A 19,058-nucleotide genomic window follows, 5' to 3' on the forward strand; every position below is an offset into this window, starting at 1 on the left:
GTTTTGCTAACGTATTTTCAAGGAAATGAAAAATACTTTTCAAAAGTAATTTTACAAAAATATTTTCAAATAATAAGTATGAAAACAATTAATCCTCCCCCTAAACCCGACATTAACAAACTTCAACTGTCTAACCATAAGTTATTTACTGACTATCAGAAGATAGCAACTCTCACTTGGTTAATCAGGTTAAGTTGATTGTATTCAGTTAGTGTTTAACTAAGCTAAAATACTTAATCTGATTAATAGTTGTTTAATTTTTGACGCCCAGACTTATGATGATGCAATGATATAAGCTTCTTTAAGTCCAAGCAATCTGCCTATATATCTCACCCCTTTCTAAGTTCAGAAATACACAAACAAGTTAGCCCTAATGTGTTGGTGAGATGCTCAAGCCTTAGATCTATAGGAGCATGCTTTCTAAGGGATTGATCTATTCTAAGGCTAAAGCCGATTTTCAAAAATTCTAAAATTGGAGAATTTTGAGAAATATAAAAAGTTTTACCTTAGAATTTTAAAGACAGTTTTTGAAAATAATTTTGTAATTTAAAAATCCTAGTCTATTAAGCACATTCATAATTTACGACGTAGATTACTAAACTCACTTTCAGGGAGGGGTTTAGTGAATATGTCAGCTAAATTAGACTTGGACTCAATGTATTTGAGTTCAATATCTCCTTTAGTGACATGATCCCTGATAAAGTGATGTCTAATTTCAATGTGTTTGGTTCGTGAATGATGCACAGGATTTTTTGTTAAATTAATTGAGCTAACATTATCAATTAATACTGTTACTTTTGTAAAGTTTAAATTAAAATCTTTTAAGGTGTACATCATCCATAATAATTGTGCGACACATTCTCCTATAGCTATACATTCTGACTCAGTAGTAGATAGGACAACAAGTGTTGCTTTCTACTAAACCAGCTAACAAGCGATGGACTCAGCAATTGACATCCACCACTTGTACTTTTACGGTCTAATTTACAGCCAGTGTAATCCTAGTTAGAATACCCTATTAGTTCGAAATTGTTTGTCCTAAGATATCAAATTCCTACATTTGATATTCCTTTAAGATATCTAAAGATTCTTTTAACTTGAGTCAAATGAGATTCTTTAACACAAGTTTGGTATCTAACACACATACTAACCGCAAATAAAATATTAGGTTGACTTACAGTTAAGTACAGTAGACTACCTATGTCACTCCTATAGTATTTTAAATCAACAGGTTTGTCATTAGGGTCATCATCTAGAGTTGTGTTAACTGCCATAGATGTCTTTATATCTTTAGTATTATCCATCCCGAATTTTTTAAATAATTCTTTAATATATTTTTGTTGATAAATATAGTTACCTTCATTTGTTTGCTTTATTTGTAACCCTAAAAAGTAAGTTAATTTACCTACCAAACTCATTTCAAATTCTTGTTCCATTAGGGTTATAAATTCTTGTAAAAATTTTGAATTTGTTGATCCAAAGATTATATCGTCTACATAAACTTGAGCTATAAAGATATCTTCTTGGATTGATTTGACAAATAGGGTTGGGTCAACTTGACCTTGGTGGAATTATTTGGATATTAGGTAAGAGGTCAACCTTTCATACCATGCCCTAGGTGCTTGCTTAAGTCCGTATAAGGCTTTTTTCAGTTAAAGACATAGTCAGAATGGTCTAAACTCTCAAACTCAGGTGACTGACCTACATAGACTTCTTCTTTTATCAGTTCATTTAAAAAGGCAAATTTGACATTCATCTGATAAAGTTTGAACCCTTTATGGGCTAAATAGCTAAGTAACATTCTAATGGACTCTAGTCTAGTTACTGAGGCATAAGTTTCATCGTAGTCAAGTCTCTCTACTTGACTAAACCCTTTAGCAACTAGCCTAGCTTTATTCCTAGTGATTTCCCTAGTTTTGCTTAGTTTATTTCTGAACACACATTTTGTTTCTATTATATTTTTATTTTTAGGTGGTGGTACTAAGTCTCAAACTTGGTTTCTTTCAAATTGAGCTAGTTCTTCTTGCATATTGATCCTGTCTGAGAAGCCTGACAAAACGGAAAGCTGGGAGAAAACCTACTGCTGATGAAGAATAATACCTGTAGAATATCAATCCGAGAAACCCAAAGCGGATCTGGGAGAATGAAGTCACAGAATGCCCTCCTTGTGCGAAGATCCAAAGATGAAAGGAAAGCTTTAATGAATAAAATTGAGATCTGGAGCTTCCAAGGTTTCCTGCGCACAAGAGACCAACCAACACTATTGTCAGTGACCTAAGACCGGGGTGGGAATCCCTGGCTAGGCCCTCCGACGCTCAAGTCAGTGATCTCTCTTTTTGTGTGGAAAAACCAGAAAGAAGAAGAAGATGAACAGTAGTTGAAAACTAGGATTATGAGTGTGAGCATCAACGTGAGCATACCTGGCCAACGAAGATGATTTCCCTTTTTATACCACTTTATATAACCTTCGTAGTCATGAAGTGGACCCCGGTTTGTTAGAGTTTGTTGTGAGATGACATAAGCCACGTACTTGCAGAAAATAGCTTTTAAGAAATCTTTTTTGTACCCCAGATGTACGTTCCTTGTCGCCTAGTGCCTGTAGAAAAGTCTAGAAACCTTCTTCCCGCCAAATTAGCAAACCTGTTATACAATTACATGAAGCAGATATTTTTATAAGTTATTCATAAAATATCCTCAAAATATTTGTTCTCGTCCTGCCCCATAGGTTATATTTTATCACCCCTACCTGGTCATCCTGTCTTCACTATGTTGTGGACAACCCGATATTATACTATGTTTTGTATCGGTCGAGCTTGTCCCTAGGTTTCGTTCAGGCGGGTTGTTATTTTTATTTAACTCATGTCCTCATCGTCTGATAATATATTATAAATCATGTACAGCCTTTCTTTCTTAAGGTATATCCTGGATGATATTAGCCTATCCTCCTTAAACCTGTTGTCCCGGCCGATATTGGCCTATATATTCTTAAGCGTGTTATCTCGGCCGATCGTGGCCTATCTCTACTTAAGCCTGTTGTCCCAGCCGATATTGGCCTATATCTACTTAAGTCTGTTGTCTCGGCCGATATTGGCCTATATTTTCTTAAGTGTGTTATCTCGGCCGATTGTGGCCTATATCTACTTAAGTCTATTGTCCCGGCCGATATTGGCATATATTTCCTTAAGCGTGTTATCTCGGCCGATCATGGCCTATATCTACTTAAGCATGTTGTCCCGACCGATATTAGCCTAAATTTCCTAAGCCTGATACCCGACCGATATTTACATTGCTTAATTCTGCTATCTCTTTTCCCCTTCTTACCAGGGACCTACTAAACCTAACCCATATCACATATCTATGATCCAGTCTGGGTCAAGTAAGAATTTAGCTATAGACTTGGGTTCAATTTTTGAAATTAGAGATATTTAACTTAGGTTTCTAAATGATGACCTAGTCTGAACACTTAGGTCTGGATCATCAATTATTTGGTCAATTGGGTGATTTGGGTTGACTCTTATGGTTCTAGGGGGTTTATTCACTTGAAGGTGATCTTCTTCTTCGTTATTTAAAGATTCATTGGTTTCTTCTTGATTATTGTTACCTTGAACAAAATCAATTTGTTGAATCTAAGTTTGTTCTAGGTTTCGATTAGACTCTTCAAATTTCACATTTGAGGTTTCTTCAATTCTTAGTATGACTTTATTATAAATTCTATAACCTCTACTGTTCAGTGAATATCATAAAAAAATTTCATCTTCTATTTTAAAAGTAAACTTTCCTAAGTGTTCTCTTGTGTTTAGTATGTAGGTTGGGCACCCAAATACTTTAAAATATTTGATATTGGGTTGTTTATTATAATATATTTCAAAGAAGATTTTATTAAGAGTTTTATTTAGTGTGATTCTATTTTGCACATAACATGTTGTACTAACAGCTTCTGCTCAAAAGTATTTAGGTAAATTATATTCATTTAACATTGTCCTAAAGGCTTCAAGTAAAGTTCTATTTTTTATTTCTACAATTTCATTTTGTTGAGGTGTTCTGGGACACGAGAATTCGTGATGATATCCGTTTTCAAGACAAAATTGGTTGAAGTTATGATTTTTAAATTCACCTCTGTTGTCACTTCTAATTCTTTTAATTTTTAGGTCTTTTTCATTTTCAATTTGTTTACAATAACTCATAAAGATTTCAAATATTTCGTCTTTATTTTTTAAGAATTTTACCCAGGTGAATCTAGAATAATCGTCTATTATTACTAGATAATATAAACTACCATTTATTGATTTGACCTCAGGGAGTTAAATAAGTCTAAGTGTAAAAGTTCTAGTATTGAGTTTGTTTGAAGTTGATTAGTTGGCTTGTGAGTAGATTTTGTTTGTTTTCCTGGTTGACAAGCATTACAAATTGTTGAGTCTAAGTTAGGCAATTTTGGTAATCCTCTAACTAATCCATTTAATTTACTTATATTTTTGAAGTTAGTGTGTGACATTCTTCTATGTCATAACCAGGTTTCTTCTTTTTGTGTTAAGTAACACTTAATTGAAGAAATGATTAGGTTAATTGCATAGATGTTGTCTTATCTAAACCCTTTTAAACTTATAGAAGGGTTATCTAAGTGCTTGATTAAGCATTCCGAAGATAAAAACCTAACCTTATATCCAGTGTCACATAATTGACTAATACTAAGAAGATTATACTTGAAATTTTCAACAAGTAATACTTTTGTAATAATAAAGTCAGTTCTAAGTTCAATGTTACCTATACCAATTACCTTGAGTTTACCATTATTCCCAAAGGCAACCGTTCTTAAGCTTTTGTAGGTTAGTTCAGTGAATTTGGTGTGATCCTCAGTCATATATTTGGAACAACCACTGTCTAAGATCCACCTAATTTCCTACAACAGGTAGGAATTAAGATTACTTTGAGTTTAAATTTAATTTTATTTTAAATGATTTTAAGTTTAGTTGTTTAGGTAAAGATTTTTAAACGGTTTTTAAGTTAAAATAATTTTTAAGTTAAATTAATTTTTAAAAATAATTTTTAAGTTAAATTATTTTTTAAAATAATTTTTAAGTTAAATTAATTTTTAAAAATAATTTTTAAAAATAATTTTTAACTTAAATTATTTTTTAAAAATAATTTTTAAGTTAAATTAATTTTTAAAATATTTTTAAAATTAAATTGATTTTTTTAAAATAATTTTTAAGTTACATTAATTTTTAAAATATTTTTTTAAGTTAAATTGATTTTTAAAATTTTTTAAGTTAAAATAGTTTTTTAAAATAATTTTTAAGTTAAAATAATTTTTAAGTTGAATTTTTTTAAAAAATAATTTTTAAGTTAAAATATTTTTTTAAATTAAAATATTTTTTTAAAAAAAATACTTTGAAATTGAATTTTTTAAATTTAGTTTTAAATTAAATTTGATTTAGTTTAGTTTAATTTAATTTTAAATTTAGTTTAATTCTAAATTTAATTTAATTCTAATTTATTTTAATTTTAATTTAATTTGATTTTAATTTAATTTGAATTTAATTTGAATTCTAATTTTATTTTAATTTTAATTTAATTTAATTTTATTTGAAATCCTTAGTCATCTCACCCGATCTATGTTTTCAATCAGGAAAACCTATAATTTTTGTGAAATGAAGTTAAGTTCAATTTTTAGGGTTTGGTTTAACTTTGTGTTATATTCAGGTTTATCTTTGGGCTCAATAAATAGGCATTCTTTAGATAAACTTCTAGGCTATGGTGAGTCACCTGGACATCATTAGAGTAACCATGCCTTCGAAGTTTTCCAAATAGTCATATCCACTGAACTTAGTATAAAACCTTAGTTTAACTAGTTAGGATCTGTAAGGAGGTAGTTTCAGTTGGTTCCACTCAGCCAAATGCACTAGGTCGAAGTCATATCTTCCTAAACATGCATAGACTGAGCTTCCCTAACCTACTATCATCCTAAACTTCACCAGTACCGTAGGTCAAGTTAAACTAAGTCCCTTTTTAAACTAATCCTAATTATCCCGTCGGGTATGTTACTTTTGAATGTGTCAACTAGTTTGGAGTCTCCTCCTGAATTATTGATCTGGGTTAAATTTTAGTTTTGAGTTTATGTCGATTACTTTTATAATTGTAATCAACTTGATGATAATCTTGGTTTAAGTTGATTTTACAATTATTTATATGATTTGATTTAGGTTTAATTGATTTAGGTTTTTTGCTTTGGTTTATTTGATTTCACATAATATATTTTATTTTTAGGTACATAGTATTGATTTATTCTTACTTGCATATTTAGACATGCTTTTGGAACCCAAGCTTTAGTTTGTGGTTTGTTTTGAGTTATTAGAGATATAAATGATTTATTTGAATTTGACTTGTATCCAAGTCCATATTTATTATAAACAATCTTTTGATTGTTTAAGATAAGATTTAAATTTTTAGATCTAGTTGTAATTTTTTCTAAAAGTCCTTTTAGTTTTATGATTTCAGTTTTTAGTGTTGAATTTTCCTCCTCAAGTGTTAAAACTTGATTTGGATTAGAATTTGTAATTTGTAATTTGTAATTTGTAATTTGTTCCTTGAGTTGTTGGTTCTCCTCAAGGAGTATTTTATTTTGATTTTCAATTGCAGTTAACTTTCTATCTAAACATGTAATAATTTTTTTTTAAAAAAATATTTAAACTAAGGTATACCTCTTCGGATCTTTGAAAACGAGTGCAGACTCATGGATTGATTCAGGTTTGGACCAGTCTTCCAATTCGTCCTCCGATTCTGATTTGCGGGTCATCAGCGCAAGGTGACTTTGATGCCTCTACTCTTCGGCTTCTGATTTCTCTGAAGATGAATCGTCCCACATTGCTTTAAGTGTCTTCTTCTTGGTTGCCTTTGACTTGTCGTTCTTCAATTTTGTGCACTCGTTCTTGTAGTGGCCCTTCTTGTTGCATCCGAAGTAGGTCACGTTTCTTGGTTCAGTTGTGGAGTTGATCTTCTGCAGGTCCTTTCCGCTGAAGTTCTTCTTTCTCCTGGTGAACATATTTCTTACCAAGTTCACCATACACTCTTCATCTTCTGAACCTTAGTCAGACTCATCTTCAGGTTCAGGCTTGGCCTTTGTCTTTTCCATAGAAGAACTTGCAAACAAAGTGATACCTTTCTCGGTTTGGGCGTTAGTTTGCTCGTGTAACTCAAGTTCACAGAACAGCTCATCTAACTTTAATTTAGAAAAATTCTTCGAAATCTTGTAGGTATCCACGATGGGTGCTCATAATGCATTTCGAGGAAACGCGTTTAGAGCGTACCTGATCAAGTCGCAGTTCTCCATTTAGTGGTCGATAGCATGAAGTCCGTTGAGGATATCCTTGATCCTCGCATGAAGTTGACTCACGGATTCTCCTTCCTGCATCTTAATATTAAATAATTTATTTAAAAGAAGGTCTCGCTTGGTTATCTTGGCGTCGCTGGTTCCCTCGTGAAGTTCGACGAGCTTGTCTCAAAGTTCTTTTACGTTCTAGTGTGATCCCACTCGGTTCAGTTCTTCCTTCGTCGGCTCACATTGCAGTGTGTTGAGCACTTTGAAATCCATCTGGGCTTTCTTCTTCATGTTCGGATTCCATTGTCCTGGGTCCAATGGATTTCCGGAGTTGTCGACAGGCGCCTTGTAGCCACGGGTGACGTTGAACCACTGGTCGAAGTCGGTCTTCAAGTATACCTCCATGCATTTCTTCCAGTAGGGGAAGTCGTCACCGTTGAACAGAGGTGGACGAACTATGCTAAAACCTTCAATTTGAGATATTGATTCTGCACACAAGGAGAGAAAAGGAAAATGAATCCCAAGACTTGGTCTTGGATTAGTAGTACGGGATTAAATTAAAAAATAAAATAAAAATTGAATTGGTGTTGCACCAGTTCAGCTTACTTGCAATAAAAAAAATAATTTCTAAAAAGGTAATGATACGAATTTGGATTATCTTGTAAAACTGAAACTCGAAAGGAGAAGAAAAAACTTCACTCCTTTGTCTGATTGGTGATTGCACCAAATCAGAGCGGTACCTGCTCTGATACCACTTGTTAGATCATAGAGCTCACTAGAGGGAGGTGAATAACGATTTAAAATTTTGAATTAAGTACGCAACGAAAATATGAATGACAATGCTAACACAGATTATTTTTACTTGGTTCGGAGCCTTCGTCGACTCCTACTCCAAGGACTGCACTCATCGAGTGCTTTTGTTGGGCAATCATTAATAATTCGCAAGATGTTTACAAATGTAAGTACAAGAATAAAACAATACCAATAATAGAAAAAGGAAAATCGACCACAGGTTGTCAGAGAGGCTTCGCAGCATTGCAGGAGCAAAGCGCAATGGAGCAATCGTAGAAGTAGTTCTTGTTTTTAATGCTCCGTGGAGGCCTTCTTTTATAGACATGCTCCGGGCGCCCGGATCCCTTCCGGCGCCTGGACCGTGATGTCGGCCGTCCAATCAGCGCTCGCCTAGCTGTAAGAAAAGCTTTGCCTTCCGGGTGACTGGACAGATTCCGAGCGCTCAGACCAACTCCGAGCGCCCAGACCACCTTTCTCCAAAAAGTTCTTTTTATGCAAGAAAGTGTTAGTCTGAGGTAAAATAAAGGTTAAATTATCCTGCAAAACAGAAGTTAGCACTATTATAGTAAAGAGTAGTAATTAGATTCCATCTCACCGAGACCGGAATCCAGTCACGATCTCAACTTAGATTCCCGAAATGGTTCTAAGTTGGATCGACGTCTACTATTCCCTCGAATGGGGAACGCGTCTTAACCAAGTCACTCTCCTCCAACAACTTACCTTAACTTACTTGTCAGAAGTCCAGTCGACCCGTCTGGACTTCGTGCCAGCTATCAGGTCAGCCCGTCGACCTAGCTGGGTTTTGTGCCAGCTATCCGGTCGGCCCGTCGACCTAGCTGGACTTCGTGCCAGCTATCTGGTTGGCCCGTTGACTTAGCTAGGCTTCTCCTGCACAATTCGTCAAAGTGTTATATCACTATGAAACTAACTTAACCTACTTTGTCATTCATCAAAACCTAAGTTAGATCGTTAGTTCTAACCGCACCAACACGAAGCTTCTATAAATACCTTGTGTTGGTGATGTTAGAAAGCACTTTGGCTTCTTGGCTCGATACTTGGATTTTCAAGTGTCACCCTAGTTTATGGGTGACCTGATTAAATATAGTATTTATTCTTATCAGTTTAATGTTTGATATAAAGAATTAAATTAATTTTTTTTTGAAAGGTTTCGTTACCCGCATGCTAAGGGCTTTGGTGGGGCAGGGTAATACTTAAAAATTAAAATTGTTTTCTATAGGATAATTTTCTTCCCCTACATTACCCCATGATATAAAGGGTCTAACTCATGCAATACGAGTGCACGATCGGTAGTATAAAAGAAAGAATGAGTACAACATTGATCATTATAAGCCATTCATGAAATAAAACATAACATAATAAATTGTTTCATAAAATTAATTTCATCTTTCATTAATTACTTTGATGAGTAAATCATATGTGTACAATATTTTAAAAAAATATAAATAAATAAATAGGCGTGCGCCCACAATGGTTCATATTTTTTTTCATAAACCTTTCTAAAAATCTTATATTAGAGTTGCCCCAAGAGCATATTGTATTAGCTATAAGCTATAACTATTATAAAATTATAGTAGTTACAACACCTAATCAAAATTTATTCGTTAGATTGATAAAGTTTAAGGGTATTAAATTTAAAATCAGAGGAGTGCTTTATTTGTGTTTCTAATAAAAAAGAGGTTTTTTTTTAAATTTTTTTTTTTTGTTTATTTACCTTTTTAGTATTTTAAAAAATAAAAAATAAAAACAAAAAACAAAAAGTTTCTTGAGACTTGAGGGAGTCCACCTCCAGGGGATTCCCTATCCCCTGCAATAATATAAATCTTCTTTACTAGTAAACATGGCTTCATTGTCTTGCTTCTCGCTGTTGGTCTCTCTCGCTTCTCCACACATCTTCGTGCCCTTCGCCTCCTCGTCTCCGCCATGGATGAAGAATATGACGTCATCGTCTTGGGTACCGGCCTCAAGGAATGTATCCTTAGCGGTCTTCTCTCCGTCGATGGCCTCAAGGTCTACTCTCGCCTTCCTTTTGCCGGGCTTTGACCCGATTGCTTGATTTCGATCTATCTTTTGCTCATCGAGTGGCTAGGAAAGCAGTCTCTTTGATCAAAAGTTGAGCTTGGTGTTTCCATGGCCTGGAAGACTTGATCCGTGTTGCAGATTGAAGAAGTTGTCGCTGGTAGTTGGATTTGACTTGAAAAGTTGGATCTTGATGCCTTATGTTGAGTGGGTTGGGCATTTACCTGATCTAGACTTCGGTTACTTGTTTTGACTTAGTAGCTGGAGCGAAATTCTAGGTCATATTCATTGGATCAGTACATGGTTTGCTGGATCCTTTGGTCTTCTTGCCCTGATGTTGCTAGATTGAACCAGATTGCTTCCCAAGTTTATGGTTCTAGATCTGCTTTGCTCTCTAATATGTTGGGTGCGTCCCTTTTGACCTGAGTTTCGCTTCCTTGTTCTGATTCTAGGTAACTGTCTTAGGATCAGTAGGTCCTTTGGATTTCCCTGATTTGAAATTGAATGGTCAGACATGAAAGATATGGTCGTTTGTGGAATTCTGTTTGGGCTTGTTCAAATCGATCTATGCCACACCAAACTCTACTCTTGCTGGGAGTTTGATATCACATCAGTCGGTTACTCTTATGCTATCCCATGTAGAAAGACCTCCTGCCGTGAATAATCAGACTATATATATATATATATATATAGATGTCTCACTTTAAGTTCTCATGACATGAACGAAATGTTAGATTTTGGCAACAACGGAATCATCTCACAAATAATTAATTTTAAATTGTATGTTCATCCCCACCCATAGATCCACAACCAAGAGAAAGTTTGTCTATTGTTGATATGTTTACTGTATGATTGAATTAGTTATGCCTTTTAATGTTCTTATTTCCAATTGCCTTGCTGCTTTATTCCGCCAATTTACATCTTTGTCTCACAGAATATCTATAGCTTATGTTAGTAGGATATAAGTAGTTTGTATCAAAATAAAAAGATATGCACTTTCTTGTTTGAAAACCATGAGATACTCTGAAATATTTGATATATTATATAATTTCAATGTCAATTGTACTTCAATGTTGACAGGTTCTGCATATGGATAGGAATGATTACTATGGTGGGGAGTCGAGCTCACTCAATCTTATTCAGGCAAGAAGAATTAAACTCTTATCACACTAGGTGTTTTAGCCCAGAGGATGATCCTTCAGTTTGATTGACTCTTTTACTATCATTATTAAGGAATACCTAAGTATGATTGTGACATTTTTTCCATCCCTACTTTTTGCACCCTCATATTAAAAGGACAATAGTTTTCATTTTCTGAGAAAGATAAATGATAGAAATGATTATATGGTTACCTCATTCATAGTGAAGGATAATGAATGTAGGAGAAAATGTACTTTGTGGGCATTGTCTAAAATATTATCTTGAAGAAGTACTAGAATGACAATATTATGTTTGTTACCTCTTGCTAAGCATAATAAATTTCCTCTTTTTTTGTCCAGCTCTGGAAACGATTCAGGGGTAGTGATAAGCCTCCATCAGATCTAGGGCCTAGCAGAGATTACAATGTTGATATGATTCCAAAGGTTTACTTCTTATTCACTCTTTTTTTTTAAAGAAAAAAAAAAGCTTGTGCTCAAACATTGTCTTCAGTGGAAGCCATTTTTTTATTCACTAGGAAAAATTTTGGTGCTTAAATCTTCTTGGAATGTTCCTCTTGTTGATCTTTAAATTAACATGCATTATATTGTATGTCTAGTTTATGATGGCTAATGGTACTTTGGTGCGCACGCTTATACATACTGATGTCACAAAATATTTATCTTTCAAAGCTGTCGACGGGAGCTATGTCTTTAATAAAGGAAAGGTATGCCTTTTCTCTTCTTTATTGTTTGCTTCCATTGCTTGATTGTTATTTTGTCAATTATTGGCCTATGGTAATGCTTACATCCAATTTTTGTGTTCTTTATAATTGGATAGATTCACAAGGTTCCTGCCACTGATATGGAGGCACTGAGATCACCATTAATGGGATTGTTTGAGAAGCGTCGAGCTCGGAAATTCTTTATATATGTCCAAGAATATAAAGAGAATGATCCAAAAACTCATGAAGGATTGGACCTTACTAGAGTGACTACGAAAGAACTTATCTCGTGGGTTTCATGCTATTTTTCATTGAATGAAGTTCCATCTAGGAAATTGCTGTTTTTCATTAGCAAATTTTTATATCATTCATACAAAATTCATGTCGTATTTGTCATCACTTATTACTAGATTTTACTTTCCTTGGTTTTCTGGGCAAGAAATTATTGTCATTGCTTGCAAGTCAACGTTTTTTTTTAACTTTTCTCATTCATTATTGTTATGTTTTTTTTTTCTTTGTAACATAGATGTATGATTTGAAGTTGGTTTGGATTTTAAGCAAACACTAAATAGATATCTGTTCATACAACTTGGCTGACTGCTGCACTAGTAATTAACTCTGACTTTCTCTGTGTTGTTTAGAAAATATGGTTTGGATGACAACACAATTGACTTCATTGGCCATGCCTTGGCACTTCACAGAGACGATAGATATCTCTATGAACCTGCACTTGATACTGTGAAGAGGATGAAGGTAAATGCTATCAGCAGCCAGCAACCACTATGTGGAGTTCTTTCACAATTAACTCTTATCTTTTATTCTGTTAGTTTTTCGATAGTGGATTCCTTATTAGTTTTCAACATTAACAAGCGATTTTCTGAATTATTAAACGGAATGCAGAATAATACCTGTCTTCTGTAAAGCTCAATGCCGACAAAATTTATCTTTCATTGGTTGAGCAGAAACCAAACACTAGGGGGTTTCGAAGCAATCTCTACATAACACTTTAGATGGATGACAGTGTTAAAATTACCAACCCCACAATTTTTAAAATGCTTACCTACTGGTTCTGTATTGTTTAAAAGTGGGAAATAGTGATTAGTAATAATCATATTGATTTACTTTGTATTTTCGGCGTGTTTCTGGAATTTATTTCTAATTTTAATTTTTGGCCTCTTTCGGTGATAGCTGTATGCAGAGTCGCTAGCACGATTCCAAGGAGGTTCACCGTATATCTATCCATTATATGGTTTAGGAGAGCTACCTCAGGTTGGTCACGAATGCCTCAGTTATGCTATAAGGAATATATTTCTGATTCTAGCGTTGTTGTTGGATACAGGCTTTTGCACGCCTAAGTGCAGTTTACGGCGGGACATACATGTTGAATAAACCAGAATGCAAGGTGTGCTTTCTTGTTACTTCATACTTATCATAAAGTTAATAACTATGAAGTCAGAAAACAAAATCTTTGATTCTTAATCGTGGCTTGTGCATTATGGCGAATGTTGCTCGACTTCATACAGGTTGAATTTGATCTGGAAGGAAAAGCTTGTGGTGTAACTTCTGAAGGGGAAACAGCTCGATGCAAGAAAGTTGTCTGTGATCCTTCCTACCTACTAAACAAGGTAGAGTTCTTGTTGATTCACATTGAAGTAGAAATCATACATTTGATATTTTCTTCAATGAACAAAGAGCCAGTTTCTTCGATAAATAATTGTGCTTACTGTCATATGATAGTTTACTTGAGAGAAATTTCGACAATGAATAATTTCTTGCTAACAAGCTTTCAATTTGTAGGCTAGGAAGGTCGGGAAGGTTGCAAGGGCAATTGCTATTATGAGCCATCCTATCCCGAATACAGATGAGTCTCATTCGGTACAAGTTATCTTGCCGCAGAAGCAACTTGGACGCAAGTCTGACATGTGAGTCCTCAGAGAACATAGTATCACTAATACCATAGACATCGAATTCTATCCTATATTTTATGATCTTCATTTATCTCGGTTTGGCAGGTATCTCTTTTGTTCTTCTTACTCTCACAACGTTGCTCCTAAAGGGAAATTCATCGCATTTGTCTCAGCAGAAGTTGAGACTGATCGGCCTGAGCTGGAACTAAAGCCTGGTATCGATCTTCTTGGACCGGTAGATGAGTTGTTTTTTGAAACTTATGATAGGTATGAGCCTGTCAATGAACCGTCACTCGATAATTGCTTTATCTCAACTGTAAGTGTCAATGATGCATTTTTGGTTCTTCGATTCCATATGTTTGTTTACTTTTTTTTAACAAGCCTAATCATTGGCAGAGTTATGATGCTACGAGCCATTTCGAATCGACTGTCACGGATGTACTGTCGATGTATACCATGATCACTGGAAAGGTAAAGTCAGTGTAATAGTTTGCGACTTGCATCTCAATCCCGATTCCCGATAGTTACTTCTTTTGTTTTTCTATTGCGATAAATAGCTGCTGTCCTGCAGGAAAAAGTCCTTGAATATTTTTGCGATATCTAACAAGTTCTTATCGTCTTCTTTCTCCCTGCAGGCTCTTGATCTCAGCGTCGATCTCAGTGCTGCTAGTGCTGCTGAAGAATATTGACGACCTCCTCCTGTGCGTGTTTAACTTATCTCGATCGAGCTCTATTTCCCCTCGCACGATTGCTATGATTTGCCTTTGTATGGTTGTTTAAATGCTCAAGTAGTTTGAGACTTTCTGAAATGTTCAAGGTACTAATCACTCAGAATGGTCTAAAACACCAGTCATGACTTATATTTTTGTTGTATTACAGTTTTTTTTTATATCAGTTCTTGTTTGAAATATCATAAGAATTGTGGTATCAAATAGCTTCTATTTTTATTTTATAGTTGTTTGTTTATCTGACTAACAATAATAATTAAGTCTTTATCTTATTAATTAAAATTGATTATATAAATCGTGCTACGGATTTGATTCTCCATTATATCTTTATTTATATTTAAACAAATTTTACTGTATTTACCGTTGCTAAACACCCTTTCATAATTTTATTCTAAAATTACCGTTTGATCTAATGTTGTTGAGGAAGTTATGGGATAGTTTTTATAATGTATAGCAGGTAATTTCTACATGCAGAAGATACAGGTTGAAGCTACACAACAACTGCATAGCATAATGTGTTTATGATGAGTTTAGAATTTAAGATTTAATAAATATACCATGTAAAAATTACCCCGTAGTTGTTATAACATATTTAAGATAAATTTAAGATTTATAGAAGTTATCCAATAAGTGTTACAATGGATAGAAGTTACTCAGTAATTGTGTCTAGTGTGAGTTTATGATTTATGATTTATGATTTAGAATATATAATATCTAAACACTATTTTATCAACAACCTATTTATCAATTTGGTCAAAAGAAATATTTAAGATTCATCAAAATAAGTAAAAGTTATTTTGATATGATAATATTTAGATATCATAAATTCTAAATACTAAACTCGAAATCATAAATCTTAAATTCACACTATATACGTATAGCAGCTCTTTACATTGTAACAACTATTCACTTCTACATATTACGTTATAGCAGCTCTTTACATTGTAACAACTATTCACTTCTACATATTACGTTATAGCAGCTCTATACATTGTAATAACTATTCACTTCTACATATTATAACTATAAATCCTAAATCTTAAATTCACTTTAAAAATATTATTGTAATAATTTTTACAAGTTAGAGTAGCTCCCCAATAATTGCTACATATTCTATAAGCTAGCTAATAACTTTTACAATAACACTAAAATTTTCAGTAATTTGGGATAAAATTATGGAAGTAGCACCTAATTGAATTTAAAAAAAAAAAAAAAATCCTTTTTTGATTTATCTAGGAGATTTAGAAAAAAGAGTGGAGAAAGGAGTCAATAGAAAGATGTGTTAATGGGTTGATCGGGTTCGATGCTATCTGAGACCTGAGTTTAGTCTGTCTATGTTTTAGCCTGCTTGGTTTATCTGACACAGTCTGCCTTAAGCCGTGTCGACCGCTCAGCGGGCCTGAACCTGATCGAGCTGTGCCTGGGCAAACCGACGCTCAAACTTGGTAAGCACAAACAGAGCTGCCTGCAACGATACTATAAAAAAACCTCACAACCCATAATGAAGATGAGTATCCTGAACACTAAAGCATTCTAAGAGGAGATTCATGTAACCGAAAAATGGTTCAACCCCACGAGATTAACAAACCACAAATTGTATGGTTTAACTGGATATACTCATCACAGCTACTATTTATTTCGAAAGCGCAAAACAAAAGTTAAAGGTTTCTTCTCGATTCGAATCCTGAAGGACACAGCAGAGTCTGAGTGAACTCGCATCAGTTTCTCTGGCTTCCTGTTGAACATACAAAAAAAAAGGATCAGTTGTTCTATCGAATATTGTGTTATTGTCAGATTAAACGATCCATCGATGAGAGGAGATCACCGACCTAAAGTTTTGTCCTCCCACCAGTAGAGGAACCTGAGATTTGCAGCTTGTTTATCGATCTTGTAGAGTTGCTTCCAATGCTCAGCAACTTCCATTCCGAGGACACCCCCACACAGAGCTCCGAATCCAGTAGCCAAAACAAAACCTATGATCATCTCAAATGTATAAGAGAACCAACTGAGAACCCCTATAATTCATGAAAACACATGTTTCGATAGACTAGGAAAGAAGTACTTGTTCCATTGACGTTCAGGAACTACTCAGAGGCGTAACCAAAAGAAAACCTGTGGTCGTCTCAAATGTATAAAAGAACCAACTGAGAGCCACTATAATTCATAAAAACACATGTTTGGATAGACTAGGAAAGAAGTAATCGTTCCATTGAGGTTTAGAACTACTAAAAGGCGTGGACAAAACGAAATCTATGATCTATCTCAAATGTATCAAAGAACTAGCTGAGAGCCTTTATAATCAAACAAAAACACATGTTTCGACAGACTAGGAAAGAAGTAATTGTTCCATTGCGGTTTAGGAACTACTCAAAGGCGTGGACAAAACGAAATCTACAATCTATCTCAAATGTACCAAAGAACTAGCTGAGAGCCTTTATAATCCACAAAAACACATGTTTCGATAGACTAGGAAAGACGTAATTGTTCCATTGTTGTTCAGGAACTATTCAAAGGCGTAGCCAAAACAAAACCTATGATCTATCTCAAATGTATCAAAGAACTAACTGAGAACCTCTATAATCCATAAAAACACATGTTTCAATAGCCTAGGAAAGAAGTAATTGTTCATTGCTGTTCAGAAACTGCTCAACGGCAATCTTTGACATGCAGGTGATATGGTTACTAAAATGAAATGCTGTAAGAATTTTTTTGCCGCCAGGAATTGTTGTGAAGAGTAAAACATTACCATGTGGACTCTTTGAGTATTTTAACGAAACTCCACCTAGATGTGCACCACCAAGTAGAGCTCCAGCCACTGCATACTTCCTAGATTCCCTTATTGCTTGCAACTGAAAAGGGAAGATTAATCAATTCATTATGTAGATAAATAAATAAATAGTTTGTAGCTTCATAATCACAGCAAGTAAATTCTTCCAAATATTTTCCATATCTATATAGCAATATCTCAAGTTGCGCTTTCACTTCAAAATCATGCTTATGAACATGCCAGAAATGACGAAGATAATATAAATGGAGCAGCCAGTTGTTACTTCTGATCAAGCACGTAGTGAGTATTGACCACAGAGTTAGAAAGAATTGATGCAGTGAATGAATAATTTAAAATAGGTGTTCATAGATTGCCCTAGAAAAATACAGTTGAATATCGATTTTGTAAAAAAAAAAATCCAAACAAGCACTCAATAACATAGATGAGAGATCTAGTTTTTTTTTAAAAAAAATGGCGGATGATCGTAGACAAGACAGCATTCCCCATTGCTAGAATCAAGTTAAATGAAACTTAAAAACAATAGAGAACCAAAAACTCATCAAGGAAGCTAAAGATCGGAAGTTTGCATGTCGAAATCCAAGTAGATTCATTACCTAAAACCAAACAGTAATGAAGTTAATGGAGGTACAAAAAAATCGGGCCTTTTCTTATCCCCAAATCCAAGATAATATAGAAGATGCAGAATACCTACAACCCAAAACCAGATCCCCGAGGATCTACCACCAATTCGTCGCCCAAGAAAAAGAATATCACCGAAACAAAAACCACCAGGAAGAGAAGATGAGAAAAGGAATAGCCTAGCGGTTACCTGAGGACCATAGATCGGATCGGAGGCGATGAACTCCTCGACATCGGCGTCGGTCCACTTAGGAAGCGGCTCCTTGCGCCCCAAGGTCTTCTTGTAGTAGTCTAAGAAGGAAAAATTGCTCTTCCAGTGCTCCTTTACCCCCTCAAAGTGTCTCCACAGGAACCCTAACGGCGACGAGTCCGAGCTCTCTGCCATCGCCCAAAGAACTCTGCGGGATCGTTAGGCGAAGCACAGGAAAAGGAGGAGGTCTTTAAGGTGCTTAAGATGCCCCGATGGAACACCTTAAAATTTTTATCACGGCCGCTACATCGGAAGTTCTGTTAAATAGGCTGCCGAAACATATATAAAGATTTCGTTTTATAGTCAAAACAATAAATCCAAATTGATAAAGACTATAATATTTAAATTATTAATTTTAATTTGTACATGTAAAATATTTCAGTTTAAGATTGTTTTTTTTGGTAAAAAAAAAAATTTAAAATGCCCCCATGCAGGATCGAACTACATATATAAAGATTTCGTTTTATAGTCAAAACAATAAATCCAAATTGATAAAGACTATAATATTTAAATTATTAATTTTAATTTGTACATGTAAAATATTTCAGTTTAAGATTGTTTTTTTTGGTAAAAAAAAAAATTTAAAATGCCCCCATGCAGGATCGAACTACAGACCTTCAGTTTACAAGACTGACGCTCTACCACTGAGCTATAGGGGCCAATTGACTTTATTTGCCAATTAATAATAAATAAAAATTATTTATTATTTATTATTAAATTATCCACAAACATAAGCAACCAATTTATTTTGGAAAAATAAAA

General features: G+C 34.3%; 2 protein-coding genes and 1 non-coding gene across 3 annotated transcripts; 1 reads left to right on the plus strand and 2 right to left on the minus strand.

The window, feature by feature from the left end:
* Positions 1–9,958: 9,958 nt before the first annotated feature.
* LOC121976247 (guanosine nucleotide diphosphate dissociation inhibitor 2-like) lies at positions 9,959–14,825 on the plus strand. Its single transcript, XM_042528337.1, has 13 exons — positions 9,959–10,135; positions 11,225–11,287; positions 11,644–11,727; positions 11,901–12,008; positions 12,122–12,294; positions 12,647–12,758; positions 13,194–13,274; positions 13,345–13,407; positions 13,529–13,630; positions 13,803–13,927; positions 14,018–14,228; positions 14,309–14,383; positions 14,548–14,825. Exons 1-13 carry the CDS (start codon positions 10,049–10,051, stop codon positions 14,599–14,601), a joined length of 1,338 nt encoding a protein of 445 aa, XP_042384271.1. The 5' UTR covers positions 9,959–10,048; the 3' UTR covers positions 14,602–14,825.
* A 1,365-nt stretch (positions 14,826–16,190) lies between these two features.
* On the minus strand, positions 16,191–18,522 carry LOC121976249 (succinate dehydrogenase subunit 6, mitochondrial-like). The gene is made up of 4 exons (XM_042528338.1): positions 18,237–18,522; positions 17,387–17,489; positions 16,470–16,613; positions 16,191–16,375 (listed from the first exon to the last, which is right to left on the minus strand). The coding sequence occupies exons 1-4, from the start codon at positions 18,429–18,431 to the stop codon at positions 16,359–16,361; spliced, it is 459 nt and encodes a 152-aa protein (XP_042384272.1). The 5' UTR covers positions 18,432–18,522; the 3' UTR covers positions 16,191–16,358.
* A 361-nt stretch (positions 18,523–18,883) lies between these two features.
* TRNAT-UGU lies at positions 18,884–18,955 on the minus strand. The gene has a single exon. It is a non-coding gene; the product is annotated as a tRNA-Thr (tRNA).
* Positions 18,956–19,058: the final 103 nt, after the last annotated feature.

Source organism: Zingiber officinale, chromosome 4B (assembly GCF_018446385.1).
Source record: "Zingiber officinale cultivar Zhangliang chromosome 4B, Zo_v1.1, whole genome shotgun sequence".
NCBI classification, from domain to species: domain Eukaryota; kingdom Viridiplantae; phylum Streptophyta; class Magnoliopsida; order Zingiberales; family Zingiberaceae; genus Zingiber; species Zingiber officinale.

Excerpts from the sequence above, each read along its gene's own strand:
- LOC121976247 (XM_042528337.1), top strand. The coding sequence starts at position 10,049 with ATGGATGAAGAATATGACGTCATCGTCTTGGGTACCGGCCTCAAGGAA. Across the intron at positions 11,728-11,900 it reads ATGTTGATATGATTCCAAAG|TTTATGATGGCTAATGGTAC; the intron begins GTTTACTTCTTA and ends TTGTATGTCTAG. Across the intron at positions 12,759-13,193 it reads ATACTGTGAAGAGGATGAAG|CTGTATGCAGAGTCGCTAGC; the intron begins GTAAATGCTATC and ends TTTCGGTGATAG.
- LOC121976249 (XM_042528338.1), bottom strand. The coding sequence starts at position 18,431 with ATGGCAGAGAGCTCGGACTCGTCGCCGTTAGGGTTCCTGTGGAGACAC. Across the intron at positions 17,490-18,236 it reads ATCCGATCTATGGTCCTCAG|TTGCAAGCAATAAGGGAATC; the intron begins GTAACCGCTAGG and ends TTCCCTTTTCAG. Across the intron at positions 16,614-17,386 it reads ATACTCAAAGAGTCCACATG|GTTTTGTTTTGGCTACTGGA; the intron begins GTAATGTTTTAC and ends AGATGATCATAG.